Raw genomic sequence first — 25511 nt, 5'->3', positions numbered from 1 at the left:
AAATGAAAATGGTAACGGAATTCAAACATGCGTGGGATAAGCATAAAGGAATCCTGTGCCGAAGGAATGGATCCTCAGGAGCTTAGTCAAGATCGGGAGGCGGGGCTGATGGTTGGGAGGCGGGGATAGTGCTGGGCAGACTTATACGGTCTGTGCCAGAGCCGGTGGTGGGCAGCGGGACTGGTGGTTGGGAGGCAGGGATAGTGCTGGACAGACTTGTACGGCCTGTGCTAGAGCTGGTGGTTGGGAGGCAGGGCTAGTGGTTGGGAGGTGAGGATAGTGCTGGGCAGACTTATACGGTCTGTGCCAGAGCCGGTGGTTGGGAGGAGGGGCTGGTGGTTGGGAGGCGGGGATAGTACTGGGCAGACTTATACGGTCTGTGCCCTGAAGAGCACAGGTACAAATCAAAGTAGGGTATACACAAAAAGCAGCAAATATGAGTTATCTTGTTGGGCAGACTGGATGGACCATGCAGGTCTTTTTTTGCCGTCATCTACTATGTTACTATGAAACGTCTATATGTGAATGCCTAAGAAGCCTAAGATGGGAAAGTTAGAATATATTGCACTAAATGAAAAAATAGATATAATAGGCATCACTGAGACCTGGTGGAAGGAGGATAACCAATGGGCCACTGTCATAATGGGGTACAAATTATATCGTAGTGATAGGGTGGATCAAATTGGTGGAGGGGTAGCATTGTATGTTAAGGAGAGCCTTGAATCCAATAGATTGAAAATTCTGCAGGAAACAACAGATCTTGGAATTCCTATGGATTGAAATTCCATGTGTAAAGGGGAAGAAGATACTGATAAGAGTGTACTACCGTTCGCCTGGCCAGGATGAACAGACAGATGTAGAAATGTTAAAGGAAATTAGGGAAGCAAACGAACTGTGCAACACAATAATAATGGGTGATTTCTATTACCCTGATATTGACTGGGTAAATGTAACATCGAGGCATGCCAGGGAGGTAAACTTCTTTGACAAAATTAACAACTGCTTTATGGAGCAGCTGGTACAGGAACCGATGAGAGAAGGAAGAATTCTAGACCTAGTCCTTAGTGGAGCGCATGATCTGGTGTGAGAGGTAATGGTGCTGGGGCTGCTTGATAACAGTGATCATAATATGATCAGATTTGATATTAGCTTTGAAGTAACTATACACAGGAAATTCAATACGTTAACGTTTAACTTTAAAAAAGGAGACTATGATAAAATGAGAAGACCGGTGAAAAAAAAAACTTAGAGGAGCAGCTTTGAGGGTCAACAATTTACATCAGGGGTGGATGCTGTTCAAAAACACCATCCTGGAAAACCAGGCCAAACATATTCTGCGTATTAAAAACGGAGGACGGAAGACCAAATGACAGCCGGCATGGTTAAAAAGTGAGGTGAAGTAAGCTATTAGAGCTAAAAAAAATCCTTCAGAAAATGGAAGAAGGAACCGACTGAAAATAATAAGAAACAGCATAAGGAATGTCAAGTGAAATGCAAAGTGCTGATAAGGAAGGCAAAGAGGGACTTTGAGAGGCAAAAACATATATTAAAAATGTTTTTAGGTATATTAAAAGCAGGAAGCTGGCAAAAGAATCAGTTGGACCACTAGATGACAGAGGGAAAAAAGAGACGATCAGGGAAGACAAAGGCCATAGCAGAGAGATTAAATGAATTCTTTGCTTCGGTCTTCACTGAGGAAGATTTGGGAGAGATACCAGTCAAAGCTGATGAGTCGGAGAAAGTGAATTAAATCTCTATAGATCTAGAGGATGTAATGGGGCAATTTGACAAATTGAAGAGTATCAAATCTCCTGGACCGGATGGTATTCATCTCAGAGTACTGATAGAACTGAAAATTGAACTGGCAGAACTATTGTTAGTAATATGTAATTTATCCTTTAAAATCGAGCTTGGTACAGGAAGATTGGAGGGTGGCCAATGTAACACCAATTTTTTAAAAAGGTTCCAGAGGAGATCTGGGAAATTATATAGACGGTGAGTCTTACGTCAGTGCCGGGCAAAATGGTAGAGACTATTATAAAGAACAAAATTACAGAGCATATTCAAAAGCATGGATTATTGAGACAAAGCCAACATGGATTTAGTGAAGGGAAATCTTGCCTCACCAGTCTATTACATTTCTTTGAAGTGGTGAACAAGCATGTGGATAAAGGTGAGCTGGTTGATATTGAGGGGCATAATTGAACGTGAATGCCCATCTCCATGGGCGTCTATGTCCAAGAACGGGTACGTGAAGGGGTGGGACAGACCGTATTTTCGAAAAAAAATGGGCGTCCATCTTTCATTTCGAAAATACGGTTTGTACTGACCAAAATGCCATGGATTTAGTCATTTACTACTACAACTACTTAACATTTCTAGAGCGCTACTAGGGTTACGCAGTGCTGTACAAATTAACAAGGAAGGACGGTCCCTGCTCAAAGGAGCTTACAATCTAAAGGACAAAATGTCAAGTTGGGGCAGTCTAGGTTTCCTGAGTAGAGGTGTAGTGGTTAGGTGCCGAAGGCGACATTGAAGAGGTGGGCTTTGAGCAATGATTTGAAGATGGGCAGGGAGGGGGCCTGGCGTATGGGCTCAGGGAGTTTGTTCCAAGCATGGGGTGAGGCGAGGCAGAAAGGGCGGAGCCTGGAGTTGGCGGTGGTGGAGAAGGGTACTGAAAGGAGGGATTTGTCTTGAGAGCGGAGGTTACGGATGAGAACGTAAGGGGAGATGAGGGTAGAGAAGAGGTAATGAGGGGCTGCAGATCGAGTGCATTTGTAGGTTAGTAGGAGAAGCTTGAACTGTATGTGGTACATGATCGGAAGCCAGTGAAGTGACTTGAGGAGAGGGGTGATATGAGTATATCGGTCGAGGCGGAAGATAAAACATGCAGCAGAGTTCTGAACGGACTGAAGGGGGGATAGATGGCTAAGTGGGAGGCCAGTGAGGAGCAGGTTACAGTAGTCAAGGCGAGAGGTAATGAGAGAGTGGATGAGAGTTCGGGTGGTGTGCTCAGAGAGGAAAGGGCGAATTTTGCTAATGTTATAGAGGAAGAAGCAACAGGTCTTGGCTATCTGCTGGATATGCGCAGAGAAGGAGAGGGAGGAGTCGAAGATGACACCGAGGTTGCGGGCAGATGAGACGGGGACGATGAGGGTGTTATCAACTGAGATAGAGAGTGAAGGGAGAGAAATGGGTTTGGGTAGGAAGACAATAAGTTCGGTCTTGGCCATGTTCAGTTTCAGGTGGCGGTTGGACATCCAGACAGCAATGTCGGATAAGCAGGCCGATACTTTGGCCTGGGTTTCCGCAGTGATGTCTGTTGTGGAGAGATAAAGCTGGGTGTCGTCAGCATAAAGATGATAGTGGAAACCATGAGATGAGATCAGGGAGCCCAGGGAAGAGGTGTAGATTGAAAAAAGAAGGGGTCCAAGGACAGATCCCTGAGGAACTCCAACAGAGAGCGGGATAGGGGTGGAGGATGAACCATGAGAGTGTACTCTGAAGGTACGATGGGAGAGATAAGAGGAAAACCAGGAGAGGACAGAGCCCTGGAACCCAAAGGAAGACTGTGTGTCAAGAAGTAAGTTGTGATTGACAGTGTCAAAAGCAGCGGATAGGTGGAGGAGGATGAGGATGGAGTAGTGACCTTTGGATTTGGCGAGGAACAGGTCATTGCAGACTTTAGATAGTGCCGTTTCTGTCGAGTGTAGGGGGCGAAAGCCGGATTGAAGTGGATCGAGGATGGCATGAGAGGAGAGAAAATCAAGGCAATGGCTGTGAATGGCGCGTTCAAGTATCTTGGAGAGGAAGGGTAGGAGGGAAATGCGGCGGTAGTTGGAGGGACAGGTAGGGTCAAGTGATGTTTTTTTTGAGGAGTGGTGTGACTACAGCATGCTTGAAGGTGTCCGGGACAGTTGCAGTGGAGAGAGAGAGGTTGAGGATATGACAGATGGGGGGGGGGGGGTGATAGTAGGAGAGATGGTGTTAAGTAAGTTGGTGGGGATGGGGTCTGAGGAACAGGTGGTGCATTTCGAGGAGGAGAGAAGATGGGCGGTTTCCTCTTCGGTGATATCAGGAAAAGAGGAGAAGGAGGCCTGGGTTGGTTGGTTGAGGGAGTGGGTTATAGGATGAAGAGGAGGAGAAGCTTTGGTGGTGAATTCAAGGTTGATCTTCTGGACCTTGTCGCGGAGGTAGTCAGCCAGAGATTGGGGGGAGAGTGAGGGGTAGGTGGGAGTGGAGGGTACTTTGTGGAGGGAGTTGAGGGTGGCGAAGAGACGACGAGGGTTAGAGCTGAGGGAATTAGTCAATTGGGTGTAATAGTCCTGTTTGGCGAGGAATAGGGAGGACTGGAAGGAGGATAGCATGAATTTGTAGTGAATGAAATCAGTATGGGTGTGAGATTTCCTCCAAAGGCGTTCAGCCAAACGGGCGCAGGAGCGAAGGTATCGGGTGCAAGGGGTCAGCCAGGGCTGGGGATTGGTACGCCTTGTGGGACGGGAGATGGACGGTGCACGGGTGTCTAGACCAGAGAAGAGAGTGGCATTGTAAGTGGAGACAGCCTTGTCAACAGACTTGGAGGACATGATGGAAGGGAGGAGATCAGAGATACTAGAGGATAGGGTGGGGGGGGGGGGGTCAACAGCCTGGAGATTCCTGGAAGTTGTGGTTAGTGTTGGGCGAGACTGAGGGGGAGGGTGATGAAGTGTGAATGTGATCAGGTGATGGTCAGAGAGAGGAAGAGCTGATGCGCAGAATTTGGAGGGTGAACAGGTAGAAGAGAGGACAAGATTAAGATAGTGGCCAGATTGGTGAGTAGGGGTGGTGGAGCTCAGTTGGAGGTTGAAGGAGGAGGTTAGAGTGAGGAACTGAGAAGCGTATGAGTCGGATGGGTTATCAGTGTGTATGTTGAAGTCACCTAGAATGAGGGATGGGGATGAGGGCTCAAGAAAAACGGAGAGCCAGGCATCGAAGTCGGTAAGGAAGGAAGGGAGGGACTTATCAGGGGGGCAGTAAATGACTGCAACTAGGAGTGGCAGCGGGTAGAATAGACGGATGGAGTGGACTTCAAAGGATGAGAAGCAGTGAGACTGTGGTAGGAGGAGAGGTTGAAAACTGCAGGAGGGCAAAAGTAGTAGCCCGACGCCGCCACCGCGGCCAACTGGGTGGGGCGAATGGGAGAAAAGATAACCTCCGTGGCATAGGGCCGCGACTGAGGCACAGTCATCAGGGGTGAGCCAGGTTTCAGTTAGGGCGAGCAGTTGAAGGGAATGGGAGATGAAGAGATCGTGGGTGAAGGAAAGTTTGTTGCAGACCGAGCGGACGTTCCACAGGGCACACGAGAAGGGGCGGGAGGAGAAGAATAGAGATGAGATTGGAGATATCACGGAAACATTTGCATAGATGAGGCGAGGACGAGGACAGGTGTGGGGGACCTGGGTTGGGATTGATGTCTCCCGCGGATAGCAGAAGGAGCAAGAGTGTGTGGAGAAGTGTGGGGGAGGTAGGGCGATGAAGGCGACGAAGATGGGATGCACTTAGGAGGAATGGGGAAGGGTTCATGGCAGGAAGTAGGTGTTGAAGGTTGAGAGCTAGGAAGGAGGAGGACAATAGGGATGGTGAGGTGGTGGAGGACAGGGGTGGGTAGGGTATTGCAATAGTGAGCAGGACGGGAGAGGACATGGATGGGAAGTGATTTCGTGTGGTATACAGTGGTGGGATGGGGAAAAGATTAGGGAGGGACAGGGCAAGGAATAGAATGTGAATGGGGACCATAAGTAGTAACTGAGGTGTTCACAGGGGCAGGTAGATGGGCTGGGAGACAGGCAGGTGAGGGTGAGCAGTCGGACAGGGGAGTGATGAGCTGGCAGGAAAATGGACTGGGAGGCAGGCAGGTTTCAGGATCAGCAGTCAGTCAGGAGGGTGAAGGGCTGGTAAAGTGGCAGGTTGTTGATGGGCAGACAGGCAGGCAAGTTGAAGGGCTGACAAGCGGCAGGCTGATCGATTGGCTAGCAGGCAGGCGGGCAGGAACAGGTGATTGGCTAGTAGGCAGGTCGAGTGGCTAGCAGGCAGGAGCAAGTGATTGGGCAGCAGGCAGGCAGGAACAGGTGAGTGCGGTGGAGAGCACAGCAGCAGGACTGGAACAAGCTGGAATGGTTTGGAGCAGAAGAGAGCAGAGCAGTAGGATTGGAGCAGGCTGGAACAAGCAGGAGCTGGCGGACTAGAATGAGCTGGATCAGGCGGACTGGATCAAGCTGGAGCAGACGGACTGGAACAAGCTGGATCAGGCGTTTGTTTTTTTTAGCGATAATGGAAACTAAAAACGCCCAGCTCAAAAATGTCCCAATCCAAGCCATTTGGTAGTGGGAGGGGCCAGGATTCGTAGTACACTGCCCCCCTGACATGCCAGGACACCAACTGGACACCCTAGAGGTCAGTGCGGTGGACTTCAGACGCTCCCACATGCATAGGTCCCTTACCATGGGTGCTGAGCCCCCAACCCCCCCCCCCAACCCACTACCCACAAACGTACAACACTACCATAGCTCTTAGGGGTGAAGGGGGCACCTACATGTAGGTACAGTGGGTTTTGGAGGCATCTCATTTACCAGCACAAGTGTTACAGGTAGGGGGGAATGGGCCTGGTTCCGCCTGCCTTAAGTGCACTGCGGTACCCACTAAAAGTGCTCCAGGGACCTGCATACACGCAGGCCTCTAGGACTTGTTGCTGCTGTATAACTTTGGCACACCAGTTGACACTTGAAGACTAATGTATCCGAAAACCTCCTTTATTGGAATAAGCACGTTTACTCACAGTTAACTGCAGATCAGAGGTTGTGCCCCACTGGCAAAGAGTCTCCCTGGTACTGAGATTAGCAGTAGGTCAGAGCTGGCAGAATGCTGTACAATGCCCACTTTCAGTAACGTGGGTAACACATGAAAGGGAGCTAAAACTGGCTTACAAAAATGGCCACTACCTCATGGACTACGGGAAACAAAACAGGGCACACTCTGACCCAGTAAGCAGGGAGAAAGCACCATGGGAGTAGAGCCTACCAACTACCAACATTGTGAGCATTTAACACAAGCTAGTGGAATCACGGAGCCCAATACCCTACATCCACCACAATGCATTGCTGATGTGACTCTGCAGTGCGCATAACAGAAAAGGTGTCACAGTCACCCAAGAGCCATATCAGAACCAGGGAAAGGCTGTCACAGGATAGAACACATTCTGCTGTCATAGAGGTGGGTACGGCATTTGAGGCTGGCATACAGGCTGGGAACAAAAGTTTGTAAAGTGGGTTTTTTTTTTGTGGGAGGGGGTTAGTGACCACTGGGGGAGTCAGGGGAGGTGATCCCCGATTCCCTCCGGTGGTCATCTGGTCAGTTGGGGCACTTTTTTGGGACTTGGACCTGAAAAAAAAGGGTCCAAATAAAGCGGACCAAATTCTTGTCAAAAACGCCCTTCTTGTTTTGATTATCACCTAAAGACGCCCATCTCTCCTCGGCCGATAACCACGCCCCAGTCCCACCTTCACCACGCCTCCGACACCCCCCCGTCCACTTTGTTCGTTCCTGCGACGGAGTGCAGTTGAAGACAATCAAAATTGGCTTTTGATTATACCGATCTGTTTGCCCACGGGAGAAAGACGCCCATCTCCCGATTTGGGTCGAAATATGGGCGTCTTTCTATTTCGAAAATAAGCTGGATTGTGTATCTGGATTTTCAAAAGGCATTTGACAAAGTACCTCATGAAAGACTCCAGAGGAAATTGGAAAGTCATGGGATAGGAGGTAGTGTCCTATTGTGGATTTAAAACTGGTTAAAAGATAGAGAACAGAAAGCAGGGTTAAATGGTCAGTGTTCTCAATGGAGAAGGGTAGTTAGTGGGGTTCCCCAGGGGTCTTTGCTGGGACCGCTGCTTTTTAACATATTTATAAATGACCTAGAGATGGGGTAACTAGTGAGGTAATTAAATTTGCTGAAGACACAAAGTTATTCAAAGTAGTTAAATCGCTGGAGGATTGTGAAAAATTACAATAGGGCCTTATGAGACTAGGCGTCTAAATGGCAGATGACGTTTAATGTGAGCAAGTGCAAAGTGATTCATGTGGGAAAGAGGAACCCGAATTATAGCTATGTCATGCAAGGTTCCAAGTTAGGAGTCACGGACCAAGAAAGGGATCTAGGTGATGATACGTTGAAACCCTCTGCTCAGTGTGCTGCGGCGGCTAAGAAAGCAAATAGAATGTTAGGTATTAGGAAAGGAATGGAAAACAAAAATGAGGACATTATAATGCCTTTGTATCGCTCCATGGTGCAACCGCACCTCGAATATTGTGTTCAATTCTGGTCGCCACATCTAAAAAAGGATATAGTGGAATTAGAAAAGGTGCAGAGAAGGGCAACAAAAATGATAAAGGGGATGGGTTGATTTCCCTATAAGGAAAGGCTAAAGCGGCTAGGGCTCTTCATCTCAGAGGAAAGACGTCTGAGGGTAGATATGATAGAGGTCTATAAAATAATGAGTGGAGTGGAACGGGTAGATGTGAAGGGTGTCTTTATGCTTTCCAAAAATACTAGGACTAGAGGGTATGCGATGAAACTACAAAGTAGTAAATTGAAAACGAATCGGAGAAAATGTTTCTTCACTCAACATGTAATTAAACTCTGAAATTTGTTGGCAGAAAATGTGGTAAAGGTGGTTAGCTTAGCAGATTTTTAAAAATGTTTTGATGGCTTCCTAAAGGAAAAGTCCATAGACCATTAGTGGTTAGGGTGGTGGACTTTGGTCCTGGGGAACTGAGGAACTGAGTTCAATTCCCACTTCAGGCACAGGCAGCTCCTTGTGACTCTGGGCAAGTCACTTAACCCTCCATTGCCCCATGTAAGCCGCCATGTAAGCCGCATTGAGCCTGCCATGAGTGGGAAAGTGTGGGGTACAAATGTAACAAAATAAAAATAAATTATTAAATTGGACTTGGTTAAAATATTTATGGGATAAGCAACATAAAATGTTTTGTACTTTTTTGGGGATCTTGCCAGGTATTTGTGACCTGGATTGGCCACTGTTGGAAACAGGATGCTGGGTTTGATGGACCTTTGGTCTGTCCCAGTATGGAAATACTTATGTAGTTATGTAACTGTTCACTGTTGACTCTGAGGGTTTTAGTTTTAGGGTGTATTTTCTTTTGTGCGAGCCTGGTGTGCACAACATTGGCCAGCTATTTGGCTTCAGTTGGGTTGGTGTAAGAATATTGTCCTATTGAAGCTTTTTCCAGTCTGGGTGGCATTAGAGATATGGGGTCACTGCTTGGAGCATCAATGCAACTGTTGCTCCATTTCTGTAATCTGTGTTTTTCTTTCTGCTTTTTGTTGTTGTTGTCCTTGTTTGTTTTCTGTCTGAGTTCCTTTCCTCTTTTCTGTTATTTTGGAATTGTACATCACTTAGTTTTATTCTTTTCAAAAAGGCAGTATTTCAAGTCCATTTTAAACATAAACTTTTGGCTTTATCCCAACTTGACCCTTGAACTGCTCTATCACTATCCAGATAGTACCACAGCAGTCTGCACAAATATTCAGCAGCACTGTTTGGTTATGTGCCCTTGAATATCCACATTTGGTCCAGTCAGTGCTAGTTAACCAGTTGAAGCCTCTTCTACTGAGTTAAATGTCACAGAATATTGACCCCAAAAGGACCAAGGAAAGGTTGAGTGAAAGATGTGGGGACCTATGTGTTGATTATTTATATGGACTGGTAAAGGGTCAACAGGGGAAAAGACAAAATTGATTTGTATAATGAATAAACTGTTGAAGGCAGTAAAGCTTATATGATGGCAGCTATGATATATGTTTAGCTAGGGCAGTGTAGAGAGAGAGAGAGGCAGATAGGGGGTCCTTTTTACAAAGTGGTGGTAAGCCCGCATGCCAATCTGGAGCTACCACTGGCCCAATTCAGGCGCTGATGGTAGTTCCAGCCCCAGCATGCTCCATTTCCCATGCTAGAGAAAAGGTCCCTATTTTTTAACACAGTAGTTACCTGACAGTAATTGGGTAGCACTGCTTGCTACCTGGTTACTGCCGGGTTAGTGTGGGATCCCTTACTGCCACCTCAATGGGTGGCATTAAGTGCTTCCCTAACCTGCATGGCCACGTGTTAAGTGAAATCTTACCTCATGGCCATTTTTCCCTTTGCGGTAAAAAGGGTCTCAGTGCTTGGCAAAAATGACTGCCGATGCTACCACTGGACCCCTTTTACCGCAACTTGGTCCACATGTTAATGTCTGTAATATGTCTGATTGAGAGGCAGCAGTTAAATTATAGCAAATGATAGATCTATTCCTACCTGAGTATAATGGGTAACAGTTTCATTTGCTGGAACTGGCCCAACACCATAATCAAAAAAGTGGCTTTCATTATATACAATTGTCTGTATAGTTTCCCATGATACTGGATATGGTGACATCACCAAATTTTCACCACAGGCAGAACCTTAAAACAAGAGATAAATAGAAATGAGTAAAATAAATTGAAATGAAGACATGATAATGCATTAACTAGCATAGGGGCCCTTTTACTTAGCTGTGTAGGAGCCTATACATGCCCAACACGCTTCGATTTGGAGTTACCGCCTGGCTACCGTGTGGTCCATGCGGTAATTTCATTTTTTAAGCACATCTGCTACACATGCCAGAAAATATATTTACTTTTCTGGCGCGTGGTGAAAATCAGGTGGTAACTCCATTGATGCGCATATGCAATTACAGCACGGTTAATATGAGACCTTACCGTTAGGTCAATGGCTGGCGGTGAGGTCTCAGACCCCAAATGGATGCATACCAATTTGAATTTTGCCGCACATCCATTTTTGGTAAAAATAAAAAAGGCATTTTTTACAGGCACGCTGAAAAATAGATCTGTGTGTGCCCAAAACATGCACCTACACTAGTGCAGCCCATTTCTCTGTGCACCTTACTAAAAGGACCCCATAGTTTTGATTGCAGGTTAAGACTTAATGAAATTGTATCTGAAAAGTTTTGGGATGTGCATTAGTTAGCACACACTTAAGGGTCAATTCTATAAATGGTACCTAAAAAATTGGCACAGAAAAAGCCTGCTTAAGCACTGTTCTATAAGCCGTGCCTAACGTTAGTTGTATTTTATAGAATAGCGCTTAATGCAGGGGTTGTGTGTAAATTTAGGCATGTCTATCTGCACCAACGGTGCCCTTTTATTCTATAAATGAATGTGTAAATGGAATTGACACCCATGATCTGCCCCAAAATGCCCAGAACCCTCACATTTATTTATTTATTTTCCAAAATATTTTATTGGTTTTCCAAATGTAACAATAATAAGGAACAATAAAGGAAAAAGGCAAGGGAAAAATAGGTGAATTAAAAAAAATGTCCAGGTATCTGATATATAAGTTTCTTATGTTGGGTCAATGTTAGGTCTGAAGAGATTGAAGGTAGTGTTCCACTGGAGACCAGACTTTTTTTCGTAGAGATTGTTGCTCGAAACTTCCCTGCTATAGCAAACTCAAATTTCTGGTGTTGTAGAACTGCATTCCACCAAAAGTGAACATTCAATAGTTGTACTGATTTCCAGTTCTGCAAAATATGTCTTTGAGCAATGGTAAGGAGAATGTCCAGTAACTTTGCTTGTGATTTTGACAAATCAAAACATTTAGATGCAGATTTAAAAATTATGATGGAATAAGATAGGTCATCAACTGTAGGTAGAATCTTTTGAACGATGCTCCAAACTTCTTTCCAGAATTTAAAAACCATTTGACACTCGAACATCATATGAAAGAGAGTACCTACATACTGTGACCAATGCCAACATTTGTCTGATGAGTTCAGCCCAGCAGCAGCAAGTTTCCTAGGAGTCCAGTTTGTTTTATGATACAGAAAAAACATTGATTGTAAAATTGATGCAGATGAAAGTGGTCTCACCACTCTTGACCAGAAGTGAGACCACATTCCTCCACTTAAAACACAATCAGTATCGAGCTGCCAATTATTTTGGAGGGCAGTATTAAAATTATACGTTACGTTGACAAAACTTTTATATATGGAAGAAGTGGTGTGACCTTTTAATATCAATGCTTGTGCAGTAGAAAATATAGAAGGCAATTGAGATGACAATGGTGTTAATTTAGTGCATGTCTTAATACTACTAGCGAGTTGTAACCATTGAAAGTACTTAGATTGAGGCAGAGAAAACTTGGTTGCCAGTTCTGAAAAATGTCAATACGTGAAGGGGCATAATCGAACACGAACGCCCATGTGTAAAGATGTCCATCTCCGAGAATGGGTCCGTGAAGGGGCGGGCTGAACCATATTTTCGAAAAAGATGGACGTCCATCTTTTTTTTCGAAAATACGGTTTGTGCCAGGCAAATGCCTTGGATTTGGGCGTTTTTTGAGCTGGGCGTGTTCATTTTTCAGCGATAATCAAAACCGAAGTGGCCCAGCTCAAAAATGACCAAATCTAAGGCATTTGGTCATGGGAGGGGCCAGGATTCGTAGTGCACTGGTCCCCCTCAAATGCCAGGACACCAACCGGGCACCCTAGGGGACACTTTTAAAAAATAGAAACAAACATTAAATTACCTCCCAGGTGCATAGCTCCCTTACCTTGGGTGCTGAGACCCCCAAATCCCCCCCCAAAACCCACTCCCCACAACTCTACACCATTACCATAGCACCTACATGTGGGTACAGTGGGTTTTGGGGGGGGGGGGTTTAGAGGGCTCCCATTTACCACCACAAGTGTAACTGGTAGGGGGGATGGGCCTGGGTCCACCTGCCTGAAGTCCACTGCACCCACTAAAAACTGCTCCAGGGACCTGCATACTGCTGTGATGGAGCTGGGGATGACATTTGAGGCAGCATACAGGCTGGAAAAAAAAGTGTTTAAAGTTTTGTTTTTGGTGGGAGGGGGTTAGTAACCACTGGGGGAGTCAGGGGAGGTCATCCCCAATTCCCTCCGGTGGTCATCTGGTCATTTAGGGCACTTTTTTTGGGACCTGTTCGTGACAAAAAAGGGTCCAAAAAGTGGCCTAAATTCTCGCTAAAAACGCCTTTCTTTTTCCATTATCGGCCGAGGGCACCCATCTCTCCTCGGCTGATAACCACGCCCCAGTCCTGCCTTCACCACACCTCCGACACACCCTGGTCAACTTTATTCGTTCCTGCGACAGAGTGCAGTTGAAGATGCCCAAAATTGGCTTTCGATTATACTGATTTGGGCGCCCGCGAGAGAAAGACGTCCATCTCCCGATTTAGGTCGAAATTTGGGTGTCTTTCTCTTTCGATTATAAGCTGGATAGGCAAATAGTTTATAATAACATAATAAATGAGTAATCACTGAACAGTTTACAATAAAATCATAACAAAAATGCAATCATTAAAACTGGTATGCAAGGAGAAATGTAAAAAACCATGCTAGGTATATAGTACACTCCTATCACTATCCTTTTTCCCTTTACACATGGAAATTCAATCCATAGTGATTCCAAGATGTGTTTGTTTCCTGCAGAATTTTCAATCTATTTGATTCAAGGCTCTTCTTAACATACAATGCTACCCCTCCACCTATATATATATAGGTGGAGGGGTAGTGATAGGAGTGTACTATATACCTAGCATGGTTTTTTACATTTCTCCTTGCAAACCAGTTTTAATGATTGCATTTTTGTTATGATTTTATTGTAAACTGTTCAGTGATTACTCATTTATTATGTTATTATAAACTATTTGCCTTGAATCAAATAGATTGAAAATTCTGCAGGAAACAAAACACATCTTGGAATCACTATGGATTGAATTTCCATGTGTAAAGGGAAAAAGGATAGTGATAGGAGTGTACTACCATCCGCCTGGCCAGGATGAACCGACGGATGCAGACATGCTAAAGGAAATTAGGGATGCAAACAAACTGGGCAACACAATAATAATGGGTGATTTCATTTTCCTCGATATTGACTGGGTAAATGTAACATCAAGGCATGCTAGGGAGGTAAAATTCATTGACAAAATTAACAACTGCTTTATGGAGCAGCTGGTACAGGAACCGACGAGAGAAGGAAAAATTCTAGACCTAGTCCTTAGTGGAGCACATGATCTGAAGTTTTTAAAACTAAGGGGAAAAGACTATGGAGATTAGTTGATAAAATTTGCATATTTATATTTTTATTTTGCCTATCACTAACCTACAATTCCTCCTTTAAACTCCAATCTTTAAGTTCCCAAAGCACAAAGCAAAATAGTGTTCACTTACCAGAGAAATGTCCTCTTCTCTCAGAACTTCTCAGAAAGAAAGTTCAGTGGGACCTTTCCTCTTTATATAGTTTTGAATCTAAGGGGCCTTTTTTAAACAGGCTTTTTGAAGCAACTCAGCAACCTATGCAAATATTCTACTTCCGCACACCTTAGTTAACACCTAATTGAGGTCGCTGGACGTGCTACCTCTCCAGTAGCCAAAGAACAGAAAATAACTGCCAGAAAAATGTCCTCTTCTCTCAGAACTTCTCAGAAAGTTCTTACACCCTGTATTTTGTACTGCCCTGTTATATTTAGAAGTATCCCCCACATGTGTCTTCTGTGCAAAGTTTTTGTATGTATGTATGTATTTCTGTGACAGAAATCTGCCATTTTTTTCACATCTGGAGACTATCTACATGTTAGTACACTGATTTTCTCACATACACGGTCTATCTAAAATCTGGCTTTTAGTCATGTTTGTAGCAGTAATAATTCTTTGACTTTGATGGTTCAATGCTCTAATAATGGAGAATTTGTATAACTGATAGCACATTTTAGACCTTGATTCTATGAGCGCTAATGAAATGATGTTACTAATCCATGAGATTTACTCTGGAGTAGTGGTCTCATCCGAGTTAAAATTTTCTACCCATGCAAATGAGCAGTAGCAAATTTTGTATGAAATCATGCTACTGGAATTGGTCAAAAAGATGACCATGCCTCTAGAATGATTTTTTATTTTTAGGAAACCAGCAAAAGATGTTTATAACAGCTGTTTTTATTTTTTTTAAGAAATTCAAAATTCATCTCAGTAGTTTGTTTTGGCATGGAAGCCCCATCTGCATACATTTCCACTTTTTAAGTAGATCAGCACCCAGATTTGAAACATATTTCTATTCTGATTAATAAGCATGCAGGTCAGTTTGATAAAGAGGCCCTCCATTTAATATAGATGGCAGGTAACATTGGCTGAGCACTTCTCACAAGGCTGGCTTAGTAAGAGGGGGTGGTTTCATAGAGTAGAGTTGGGTGCGAGTGGGTTATGGGGAGGAGAAAGGAAGTAGGAAGTACAAAGCATTTAGGTGATAGTCCGGGCAATGGTGGGTTAAACAGGGAGGGGATTAGGTTGTGCAGGATTGGTGGGTTAGGAGTTGGTAAGGTGCAAAGGGTGGGCTGAGGATTGGCTGGGAGTGGTCGAGGTGTGGCAATATTTGGGAGGCAGATTATGAGTTTTAGCTGGGTGGGAAGGGAGTTTGTTTTATGAGGTTGAGGGGCAGGTGGAAATTGTTGGCAGAGTCCATTTGTCCTGCCCTGCCCTCTCACGTTGGTTAGGGGGTTGTTGTATTGAGGGGGGTATTGGTACATAGTGCTGGAGGATGGACTGGGTGATTATAGCTGAGGGGGGGGGGGAGAATGTAAGAATAAGTAGTTTCTGGATAATTGTGTAATATGTGGGCTCAATAGAGGCCTATATAGTTGTATCTTGTGTGTGGCACCGCCATGTGAAATAGTACAACTCTGCAGTATCACGGGATGTGCATGGAGGAGTTAAAAGGAAGTTGATTGTTGGCATAAGTGGGGGCAGCTAGCTCATCATCAAGTAGCTGTGTGGCTTGGGGGATTTTGATCTAATGTTTGTGTTGAAAATGAACTTTTAAGTTATATTGGTTAATAAAGCTGCGGCTAATGTCTTGCCAATTCACCTAACTAGAATTTGAATTTTATCGGGAAGTATGTGGTGTGGTGTATTGAGACAAATGGGAATGTGCAGATGCCAATGTTATATGATTTAATGAATTATTATTACATTTAGGGGGTACTTATTAAATTGTATTAGGGCAATAATGCATGTTATTTGCCTCTTAACACATTAAACAGTAATAATGTATTATAGTACCTTATTGAATGTTAATTTAAGTTACCACAGGATACGTAATAATAAGATGAAAAACATGGAAATGCATGCAAAACATCCATATTATATAAAACAATTAACACAGCTTGCAGTAATCACCGCAAGCTGCATTCTTCCTGGAAATATAACTCAAAACTGGTGTTCACTCCTACTTGACCTCCATCAGGAGGGGGGAGGAGGGTATGGTCTGTGTTGGAAGTGGGAGGCAGGTCTTGGTTGCTGGGGGTTCAGGGTGTCTCAGGGGGTGGGGATGGTATTTTGTTTGCTGGGGGCATTAGGGGGAATCTCAGAGTGTGGGGAACCACTGCCTGTTTTCCACAGCTGATCCTTTAAGATATACTTCCCAGGAGCACTAGGCCACAGGTTATCAGCCTGATGCTCCAGGGCAGTATGAAAAACACAGCCTACAAGGCTGATTGCAAGCTGTGTTATTCATGTACAATGGGAGTCATTGGCATGTGATACTGAGATACTGCATGTTAGTGATTTCTGTGGTAAACTAAGGTATAGTAAAAACCAACTTTTAACCTACCTTAACTGTCCCTGTTAATACAGATTATTGATTCCTTTGACTGCTCTTTGCTATATAAAAGCAGCATGGCTTGCACAGACAAGTTACAAAGAAAAAAGAAAAAATCATGGCAGTTTGAAGGTGAATCAGACACAAACATAGGGCAGGGTTCTTACATAAAGCATCATATCAGAAAATTACCAGCGTTAAGCAGCCATACAGTATTACCAACCCCAACAACCCCAAGAAGCAGGGTGCCAACTGCTGGCCATCATTTCAAGGATATTGGGTGTTGGCTGACAGTATTTATTAACAGAACTCTGGAAACAAAATCTTAACACCAGCTTTAAACTGTAAATATGAAGATACATTTCTGTGCATAAAGTCCCAGAAAGCAAGTGTCCCAAAACTAGAGAAAGCCCTGAAATTTTCCAGTTTTACTTTTTAGAATGGAAGGATAATCAGCAATTTGTACTGAGAAGATCTGAAAGCATAGGGAATGAATTCCACCACAAAGTTGTTTTTTTTCCCTCTAGAAATATTATAATATTTGTATGTCATTTGCAAAAATAAAACAAAAAAATACTCACCGTTAAATATTCTTTCACTTGATGTGCTATGGTTAAAGGTACAAGTTTGTACCCACTCCTTTAGCTGATCTGCAATGGCTTCATTCCATTCCTTAACAAACAGAGAAGTATTATTCAATGATTTGTTTACATGTGACAAACTATTGTCCACATTAAATTTCATGTACTATTGTGCCATTTGTTGGCCCAGTCTTCTAGTTTCCCAAAATCATCCTGCATTTAACAGTCAGACTTTGTGGTACCAAGAATGGAGGAGTTCTCGACTTTGTACAGCAAATGTTCCAAATCCTATTGCCAGCTGGATATTTGCCCAAGGATGATGTTAATGACTCCCCCCCTCCACTGTTCAAGGTCTGGCTTTATACCACAATTGTAGAGCATCTGCTAGTAGGTCATTTCCTATGCAGTTTGGGTGATATTTTATTGAGACCTATTTTAAAGTCCCCTGCCCTGGATCCAGAACAAGCCTGTAACTATCATTCCATAGCAAATATTCTATTATTTGCTAAAATTATAGAGGGCCTAGTGTCCAGAGAGTTGGAAGATTATGTAGATCAGCATGAACTGCTTTAAAAAACCCAATGTGGTTTTAGATAGGTTTTAGTACCGAAATACTACTTAATTAGGTTAGCAATATCTCATTGCCACCAAATCATATTAATGCAATTCGATCTATCCTCAGCAATAGACTTGGTGGACCATTCTATTTTGTTGGAAATCTTAGACAGTTTTGGATTGGTGAGTTTGATGATTGAATAATTTGATGGAATTTTTAGAAGGAGGGTTTATTGGGTTCAGAAGGGGCAGCAATAATCAGACTTGTGGCAGTCCCTCAGAACTCTCTTTTACTCCCCATACTTTTTAATGTTTTAATAATGACCCTGGGGAAGTTTTTTGACTTGTCTGGGGATCACATTTATTTATATGCAAATGATATTGCAATACGTTTTCAGTTACCAAACTCTGTTGTGACTGGTATTGAAGAAATAACAAGATATTTTAATTTAATAGAACAGTGGGTGTCTCAGTATAAGTTAAATACCATTAAGACAAAGATTTAGTGCCTTTCTCCTCCTTCAAATGAATTTGTTAGTGCATCATTAACATTCTTGGGTTTACAGTTTGTGTTGGAATCCTCTTTGAGGATGTTAGGTTTAATCTTGGATAGTCAACTATGAAAATCCAAATCAAGTAACACAACAGAAGGGTTTTTGTCAAGCTGAGACAGTTATGTGCATTAAAAAATGTTGTAATTCAAGAATGGTACTGTCCCAGCTTGACTATTGTAATTTACTTTATACATGATGTTCTAAATCATTTTTGAGGCATCTGCAGATTTTACAGAACACTGCAGCAAAGTTATTTTTTGGTAAGCGACAATCCGATCATGTCACACCCCTATTGAGGGGCCTTCATTGACGTCCAATGGAAGTTTGCTGCCAATTTAAATTGTGTACCCTAGCTAGTGCACAAAATATTTTATGATGCTGCCCATACTGACCACATCACCAAAGGTAGATTCTAAAAAGTAGGTCTTTAAAGCCGTTTCAAATTTATGTAGAAAGACTCGCTATGAATAAAGCTGGTTACAAGCTCCACAAGGAGAGAGCCAAGTAGAGGAAGACAAAGCCGCGGGTAGAATCTAGTCTAGAACAGGAAACCAGTGATATGATCAATAAGTTTTCTCCTTCAGAATGGAGTGTATTGGAAGGGACATAAGGAGTCAAAAGAGCAGACAGGTGAAATGGAAGTCCAGAGTAGAATGTCTGTGGGCATGCAGGAGAACCTTAAAGTGAACCCGGTATGAAACAGGCAGTGAGTGATAAGAGCCTGAAGGCAACATTTTGAATTGTCTGAAGATGCCTTGATGTTGACAGATCCTGTGGGAGATTCTTGGAGGGTATGGGTCTGTACTTGATGTCAGAGGACTGTGTGCATGCATGCGTGTGTGTGTGTGTGTGTGTGAGGGGGAGTCTTCTTTATAGATGTCAGGACCCCTTAGCATGGATACAACCACACTATCAGTAATAGACTGTTTAATGTGCAGTAAAGGTCTGTCCTGTGCAATAGCTGTAGGGCAGATGCTGGCCAGACTCCCAATGGTTGGCACACAAGCTTTGTAGTTACTATGCATTAATTTTTGCAACTAATGTATGGTAACTGCAATTTGTACTGCACTTTAGTAAAGATGTATATCTATTTTTTCATGGTGTCATTACTTCAAGTACAAGTTTTTGTTTTTGCGTGTACTGGAATGGAGTCTTTACACTTTTTTCCCCTCTGCAATCGGCCCCTGATGGGATAGGAGGGGCTGGGTCAGAATAATTCTCTGCAGGACACTACTTGCTAATAGATTTAGGACATCAGCCCTTTATGACAGAGGTGTGCATTTGTTAGTATGCATTTGGTTCATTAGTGTGCCTTAAAACATTTTACTGTGTGATAAATCATTCTAATACATCTTAACCTGTGAAATAATGCATTTAGCACATATTAAACATGGTTATTAAAAGAGATATGTCCAAAAATGGAAAAAAAAAAAAAAGGGTCAAACAGAAAATGAACTGAACATTTTTGCCCCGTGCCTCACTACTTTATGTGGTTACTAAGAGCAATACAAAACAATGCCAGAATCAGTAATTGTCCATCTAGTTACCATTTTATTCTCTACAATTTGAATTACTATCATTAACATTGTCTTCGGGTTGGCGCTGAATATGAGTAAAACAAAAGTGATGTTGGCGAGCAGAGATGTGCAGTTGTTACCTCCATTGGTTTGTAGAGTGGATGGAGAATTGTTGATTATTAAACAGGTGAAATGTCTGGGTGTGAGTTTGGATACACATCTGTCAACAGGAACAAATTGGACAGACAAGGAATAAAATCATCTTTTTTTCAAATGCCGTTATTTAGTAAATTGAAACCTATGCTGCCAGCGTATGACTTTCAAATAATGGTACAACTATTTATTTTGACAAAACTGGATTATTGCAATGCAATGTATCTAGGAATTTCAAAAGCTCAAAGAAAGGCTCCGCAGGTTATATAGAACTCTACAGCATGGCTGATCCTGGGCTCTGAAAAATTTGAGCATATTTCACATGGTTGAGGCAATTGTATTGGTTGCCAGTATACAGGATTATTTATAAAATCTTGACACTGGTATGTAAAGCGATTCTGCTACCTGTATCATTATATTTGGTGCAAGCAAGAACATTAAGGTTAGATGGCTTATAACAAATTCATTACGCAGAGACAAGAGCTGCTGTGATTAAAGGATTGGTGTTATGGAATAATTTACCTGGGTACTTAAGGTTGAGTACATCATTGCTGCAGCTCAAAAGAGCAATGGAAACATTTTTTGTTTGTTTGTTTCTTTAGGCTTTTCCTATTGAGTAGTGTCAGATGTGGAGTTATGCTTTTGATGATATGGAGTTTATTGATTACTCAGCTGGTTATCTGTGATTGAATATAATATTGCAGCAGTGTGAAGTTGTGTTTTATGTGGGTTTGTGATATAAATTATATATGTTTTAATTGTGAACTGCTTAGGATTAGGAGGATATAAATGTTAGTTAGTAAATAAATAAATAATAAAGTACACAGTGGTGTTAGCCTGTGGTAATGCTATTAACACATATTAATTTAGTGCAGGTTCCATTCTATTTAATTGGACCTATTTGTTGCCATCACAGATCTATGGCATTACCTCATGCTAACATGATAGCTCATGTTAGTACATGAGGTACATTACGTTACCAACATGTATATGTTTTATCATACCAATATACAGTTTCCTGAATCTGATAAGAGAAGAAGAGGCTAATACCAGTGGGGAAGAGAAAGCAAAAAGCATCAATGGTGCCTATCATTCCCTGTGACTCTCATCTCCCTCATTCCTCAGTGTTTTCCCCATGTCATGGTAATATGGGAGGTCCTAAAAGATAAGAGTGCTCTTCTTTTTTTGTCTCCTGCTTGTAGGAGGGAGGATGGGAAGGGGACAGTTACTAATGTCTGGAAGATGACACCACTTTGGGAGTAAAGGGCACTGGACATTCTCCAATTCCTCCTACAAAGATGACCCTTCATATGAGAACCAGCAACTTTCTTAAAAAAAAAAAAACACTGTTCAATTCAGTAAGAACTGTGTGAGTTTTCAATCATTTATACAGAAAAAGAGAAAAAGTAATAACTCAGGAACATGCTTATATTACCATCCTTTGCATGTTTTTAGCTGGTGGGTCCACATTTCTTCTGAAGTCATTTGTTATATCAATAATCGATTGTTGGACTTCTGGTATGTCAGTTGACACTGATTCAAATGGTACTTCTGTATACTACAATAGTAAAATGAATTTTGTGTGTTAAGATGTAGTTTTATGTAGTACTTAATTCATTGATTAGATCTGTTCATAGAAAATATATAGAAATTGATAACTTACATTGGATGCAGTTCTACTTCCTGTCACTAATCAGCATTACAGTGCATTCTCTTTGATATTTCACTGTCAATGATGTTCAGTGTTCTTTCAAGGACCTTTTTAATGGCACCCCACCAGGATGATTTTTTGACTAACTACTGGCTACCTTAAGAGAGCATTTGATAATAGTGCACAATTCTCCTCCGCCCCCACCTAGTAACTCCTTCATGCCATCCCACTGGAAAGAATTTCTAGGGAGAACACTGGAGTGGAGGAGTGGCCTAGTGGTTAGGGTGGTGGACTTTGGTCCTGAGGAACTGAGTTTGATTCCAACTTGAGGCACAGGCAGCTCCTTGTGATTCTGGGCAAGTCACTTAACTTTCCATTGCCCCGTGTAAGCTGCATTGAGCCTGCCATGAGTGGGAAAGTGCAGGGTACAAATGTAACAAAAAAAAAAGATTTGTGTGTGGTGGGGTGGGGGGATTCCTTCTACTGCTGGGCATTCAGTGCTGGGCCATATATGGCTGCAGATGTTGAGTATCCAGGTATTTTACGGCTGTTGGAAATTATCTGACTGCAGGTACCCATATAGCTATCCAGGTAAGTTAGAACTGCCATTTTTGTGGTCTATGCTGCCCAGATCTGGGACCTGCACTGAATGTCAGTGGTGACCAGAAAGTTTGCAGCTCTGTCTTTGCTCTGCCCCGGACCATCCAGGCACTATGTGGATAGTGCTGCAGTGGTCTGTGCAGATATTTACTGGCATTGTCTGGTTAACTATCACTGAATATCTGGCCCAGACCCAGTCAGCAGGAGTTCAGCAGGCAGGATCTGCTACAGAAACCATCATTGCACATTTTACATTCCTATCTCATAAAATGTGTGCACATACATTCACTGCCACTTTAAACAAAATATAAAAAACAATAATAAAGCACAGTGATAAACAATGACATTTCATAACATAATGACAGTGTGTACACACAATCTGGAATTCAAATTATTCAAATATGGAACCATATAAATGTACAGTTGTAAAAATACAAAGATGTAAGTATCTATTGAAGAGATATAGAGGGGGGTAATCGAACGGGGGCGTCCATCTCTAAGAACGGCCCTGTAAAGGGGCGGGGAAACCTGTATTATCGAAACAAGATGGACATCCATCTTTCGTTTTGATAATATGGTCAGGGATGCCCAAATCATGAAATTTAGGTCAACCTTAGAGATGGTCGTCCCCGGTTTTTGGCGATAATGGAAAGCAAGGATGCACATTTCAGAAATGACCAAATCCAAGCCATTTGGTCTTAGGAGGAGCCAGCATCTGTAGTGCACTGGTCCCACTAACTGAATGTAAAAAGCCCTTCCCTTACCAGAACGGGCATGCATGAAGGAATTTGCATGCAAATGAGCTGCTTGCTGTTAGCTCATTTGCACACAATTTCCTTCCTAAGGAGGGGAAGTGACAGTAGTTGAGGATGTTCATGAGAAGGACATTCATGCATGCTAGGCCTCCAACACCCCAGTGGGATTTGAACCAGCCACCTCTAGATTACAAGACCAGTGCTCTAACCACTAGGCCACTCTTCCACACCATTGAAATTTGGCCATCCCTGTGGAGGGCAGTTGAGGATGTCCAAAATGTTTGAAATAAGGACGCCCATGCCTTCGTTATGCCTCCGCTAACACACACATACCTCCCCCCCCCCCCCCCCAGGGATAGCCAAATTTGAAGGGACTGGAGTGGCCTAGTGGTTAGAGCACTGGTCTTGTAATCCAGAGGTGTCCAGTTCAAATCCCACTGCTGCTACTTGTGATCAAAAAAATAAATAAAAAAGTTGTTGGAGGCCTGGATGTCCTCCTCACAGAAACATCCACATTTTGGACGTCCTCTCAACTGCCATTGCAGGGATGGAGGCATAGCAAAGGACATACTCTAAAAAAAGACAAAAGTTTTTGAAGTTGTTTTTTTTTTTTCGAAGTGGGAGGTGGTTAGTGACCACTGGGGAAGTCAGGGGCGGTCATCCCTGATTTCCTCCAGTGGTCATCTGGTCAGTTCGGGCACCTTTTTATGCTTGGTTGTGAAAAAAAATGGATCAAGTAAAGTTGGCCAAATGCTCGTCAGGGGCGCCATTCTTTTTTCCATTATCAGCCGAGGACGCCCATCTGTTAACCATGCCCCCATCCCGCCTTCTGTACACTGTCAACACGTCCTCTTGAACTTTGGTCGTCCCCGCAACGGAAAGCAGTTGAGGACACCCAAAATCAGCTTTTGATTATGCCAATTTGGGCAACCTTAGGAGAAGGACGCCCATCTCCCAATTTGTGTCGGAAGATGGGCACCATTCTTAAAAAATAAGCAGGATAATTATCTATAAATGACAACTGCTTTTTTCTACTGATGTGCTTCAATCTAATGCTTCAAATTTCTCCGGTTCACCAAACCTGCATAATCCCCAATGTGAGTCTAAAATAGATCAACCTAGAAGATCTCTCAAATCCCTAACTGATATCAAACTGGTTCCCCCTATTAAACAAGTGGTGTTGGGTAGACTTGAGCAGATTCTCTACTTTAGACTGGAAATAATCCGCAAATGCATCGGAGGTAAGATTGTTTCTTCAGTCATCTGCAAGGGATTGGTTAAGGATTTAACTAGTTGAAAGAGAGCGTGTGTGGAATTATTGTTGTTTGTGATTTTCTGGGTATAATATGTTTGTTTCTTTGTTTTTATCATGTCCTCTAAATCTTGTCTTTTTGGGCATGAATAAGAATGTGGAATAAAATCCTTTCCTTTCTTTCCCTGATGTTACAGGCTTGACTGTGTGAGCCTGTAGAAGGCACGACAAGGCTGGACACAATCGAGACTGGAACTAGGATGGCAAGACAAGGCATGAACTGGAACATGGCATACAAGGCTGAAACAGAAGACACACAAGGAAAAAACTGCTGCAGACCAGAAGATCTTTTATGAAGGCACCGGAACCAAGTCGGGAGGCTCTTTAAATCCTGAAAAACAGGAAGTGACATTTCCTATGGGGTCCTCCGACATCGCTGCCACAAGATCACAAAATGGCGTCTTCAGTGGGCATGCAAGCCCTAAGTAGCTGACGTCGGCCAGCATGTAGAGCTGTGTCACAGGAATGGACCACCACTCCAGGGGATGCCATGGAACCCACAGAAAGAAGGTGCATTGGGGCAGAAGGCACGGCAGAGCTGTGACAGATTTACTTTTAAGTATTATTACTGAGCTACATGTTTATTATTTAGAACATTTTTTTTTACTTTTATGTAATATGATTATTTATTTATTTATTTATTTATTTATTTATTTATTTATTACATTCATATCCCACATTTTACCACTGATTGCAGGCTCAAAGTGGCTTACAATAAATCTGTAATAAGGCTACAGTACAAGAGGTACAATTATACAATTGAAAGTATGATAGAATAACAATTAAACAGCAATAGGTAAATGATAATAATGGGTAATTAGTGTCCTTGAATCATATTAATGGTAAGAGTTAATTCGGATTATGTTGAACCTGGGGAATAAACCTTCTTAAACGGTGCTGACTTCAATAATTTTCTAAAGTTTAGGTAGATCTGGGTAGATTTTACTTGTTTGGGTAGAGCATTCCACAATTGAGTATGTATGTAAAGTGTGATTAGTGTAAAGATTTTAATTTTGTTGATTTGTACTACAGTTTTGCCTCTGGTGCAGCTTTTTGGTGAAATGTGTCCACGTCAGGCATAAGTATTTATTTGGTTGAAAAATGATTGCTATTACCTTCTAC

The 25511-nt window shown here is 42.8% G+C and overlaps 1 protein-coding gene across 1 annotated transcript in view; it reads right to left on the bottom strand.

Annotated features, from left to right (window-relative positions):
- Nucleotides 1–25511, bottom strand: part of LOC115467061 (cysteine-rich venom protein-like) — a 129871-nt gene that overhangs the window by 67958 nt on the left and 36402 nt on the right. The window contains exons 3-5 of the mRNA XM_030198736.1: nucleotides 21507–21629; nucleotides 17293–17383; nucleotides 10350–10495 (exon numbers count right to left, since the gene is read on the bottom strand). Of these exons, the coding sequence (XP_030054596.1) occupies nucleotides 10350–10495; nucleotides 17293–17383; nucleotides 21507–21629 (360 nt within the window). The remainder of the gene's footprint in view (nucleotides 1–10349; nucleotides 10496–17292; nucleotides 17384–21506; nucleotides 21630–25511) is intronic.

This window comes from Microcaecilia unicolor, chromosome 3 (assembly GCF_901765095.1).
Source record: "Microcaecilia unicolor chromosome 3, aMicUni1.1, whole genome shotgun sequence".
In the NCBI taxonomy this organism is placed as follows: Eukaryota; Metazoa; Chordata; class Amphibia; order Gymnophiona; family Siphonopidae; genus Microcaecilia; species Microcaecilia unicolor.
Note: the sequence above shows the minus strand (reverse complement) of the source record. Positions and strands in the feature narration are given on the sequence as shown.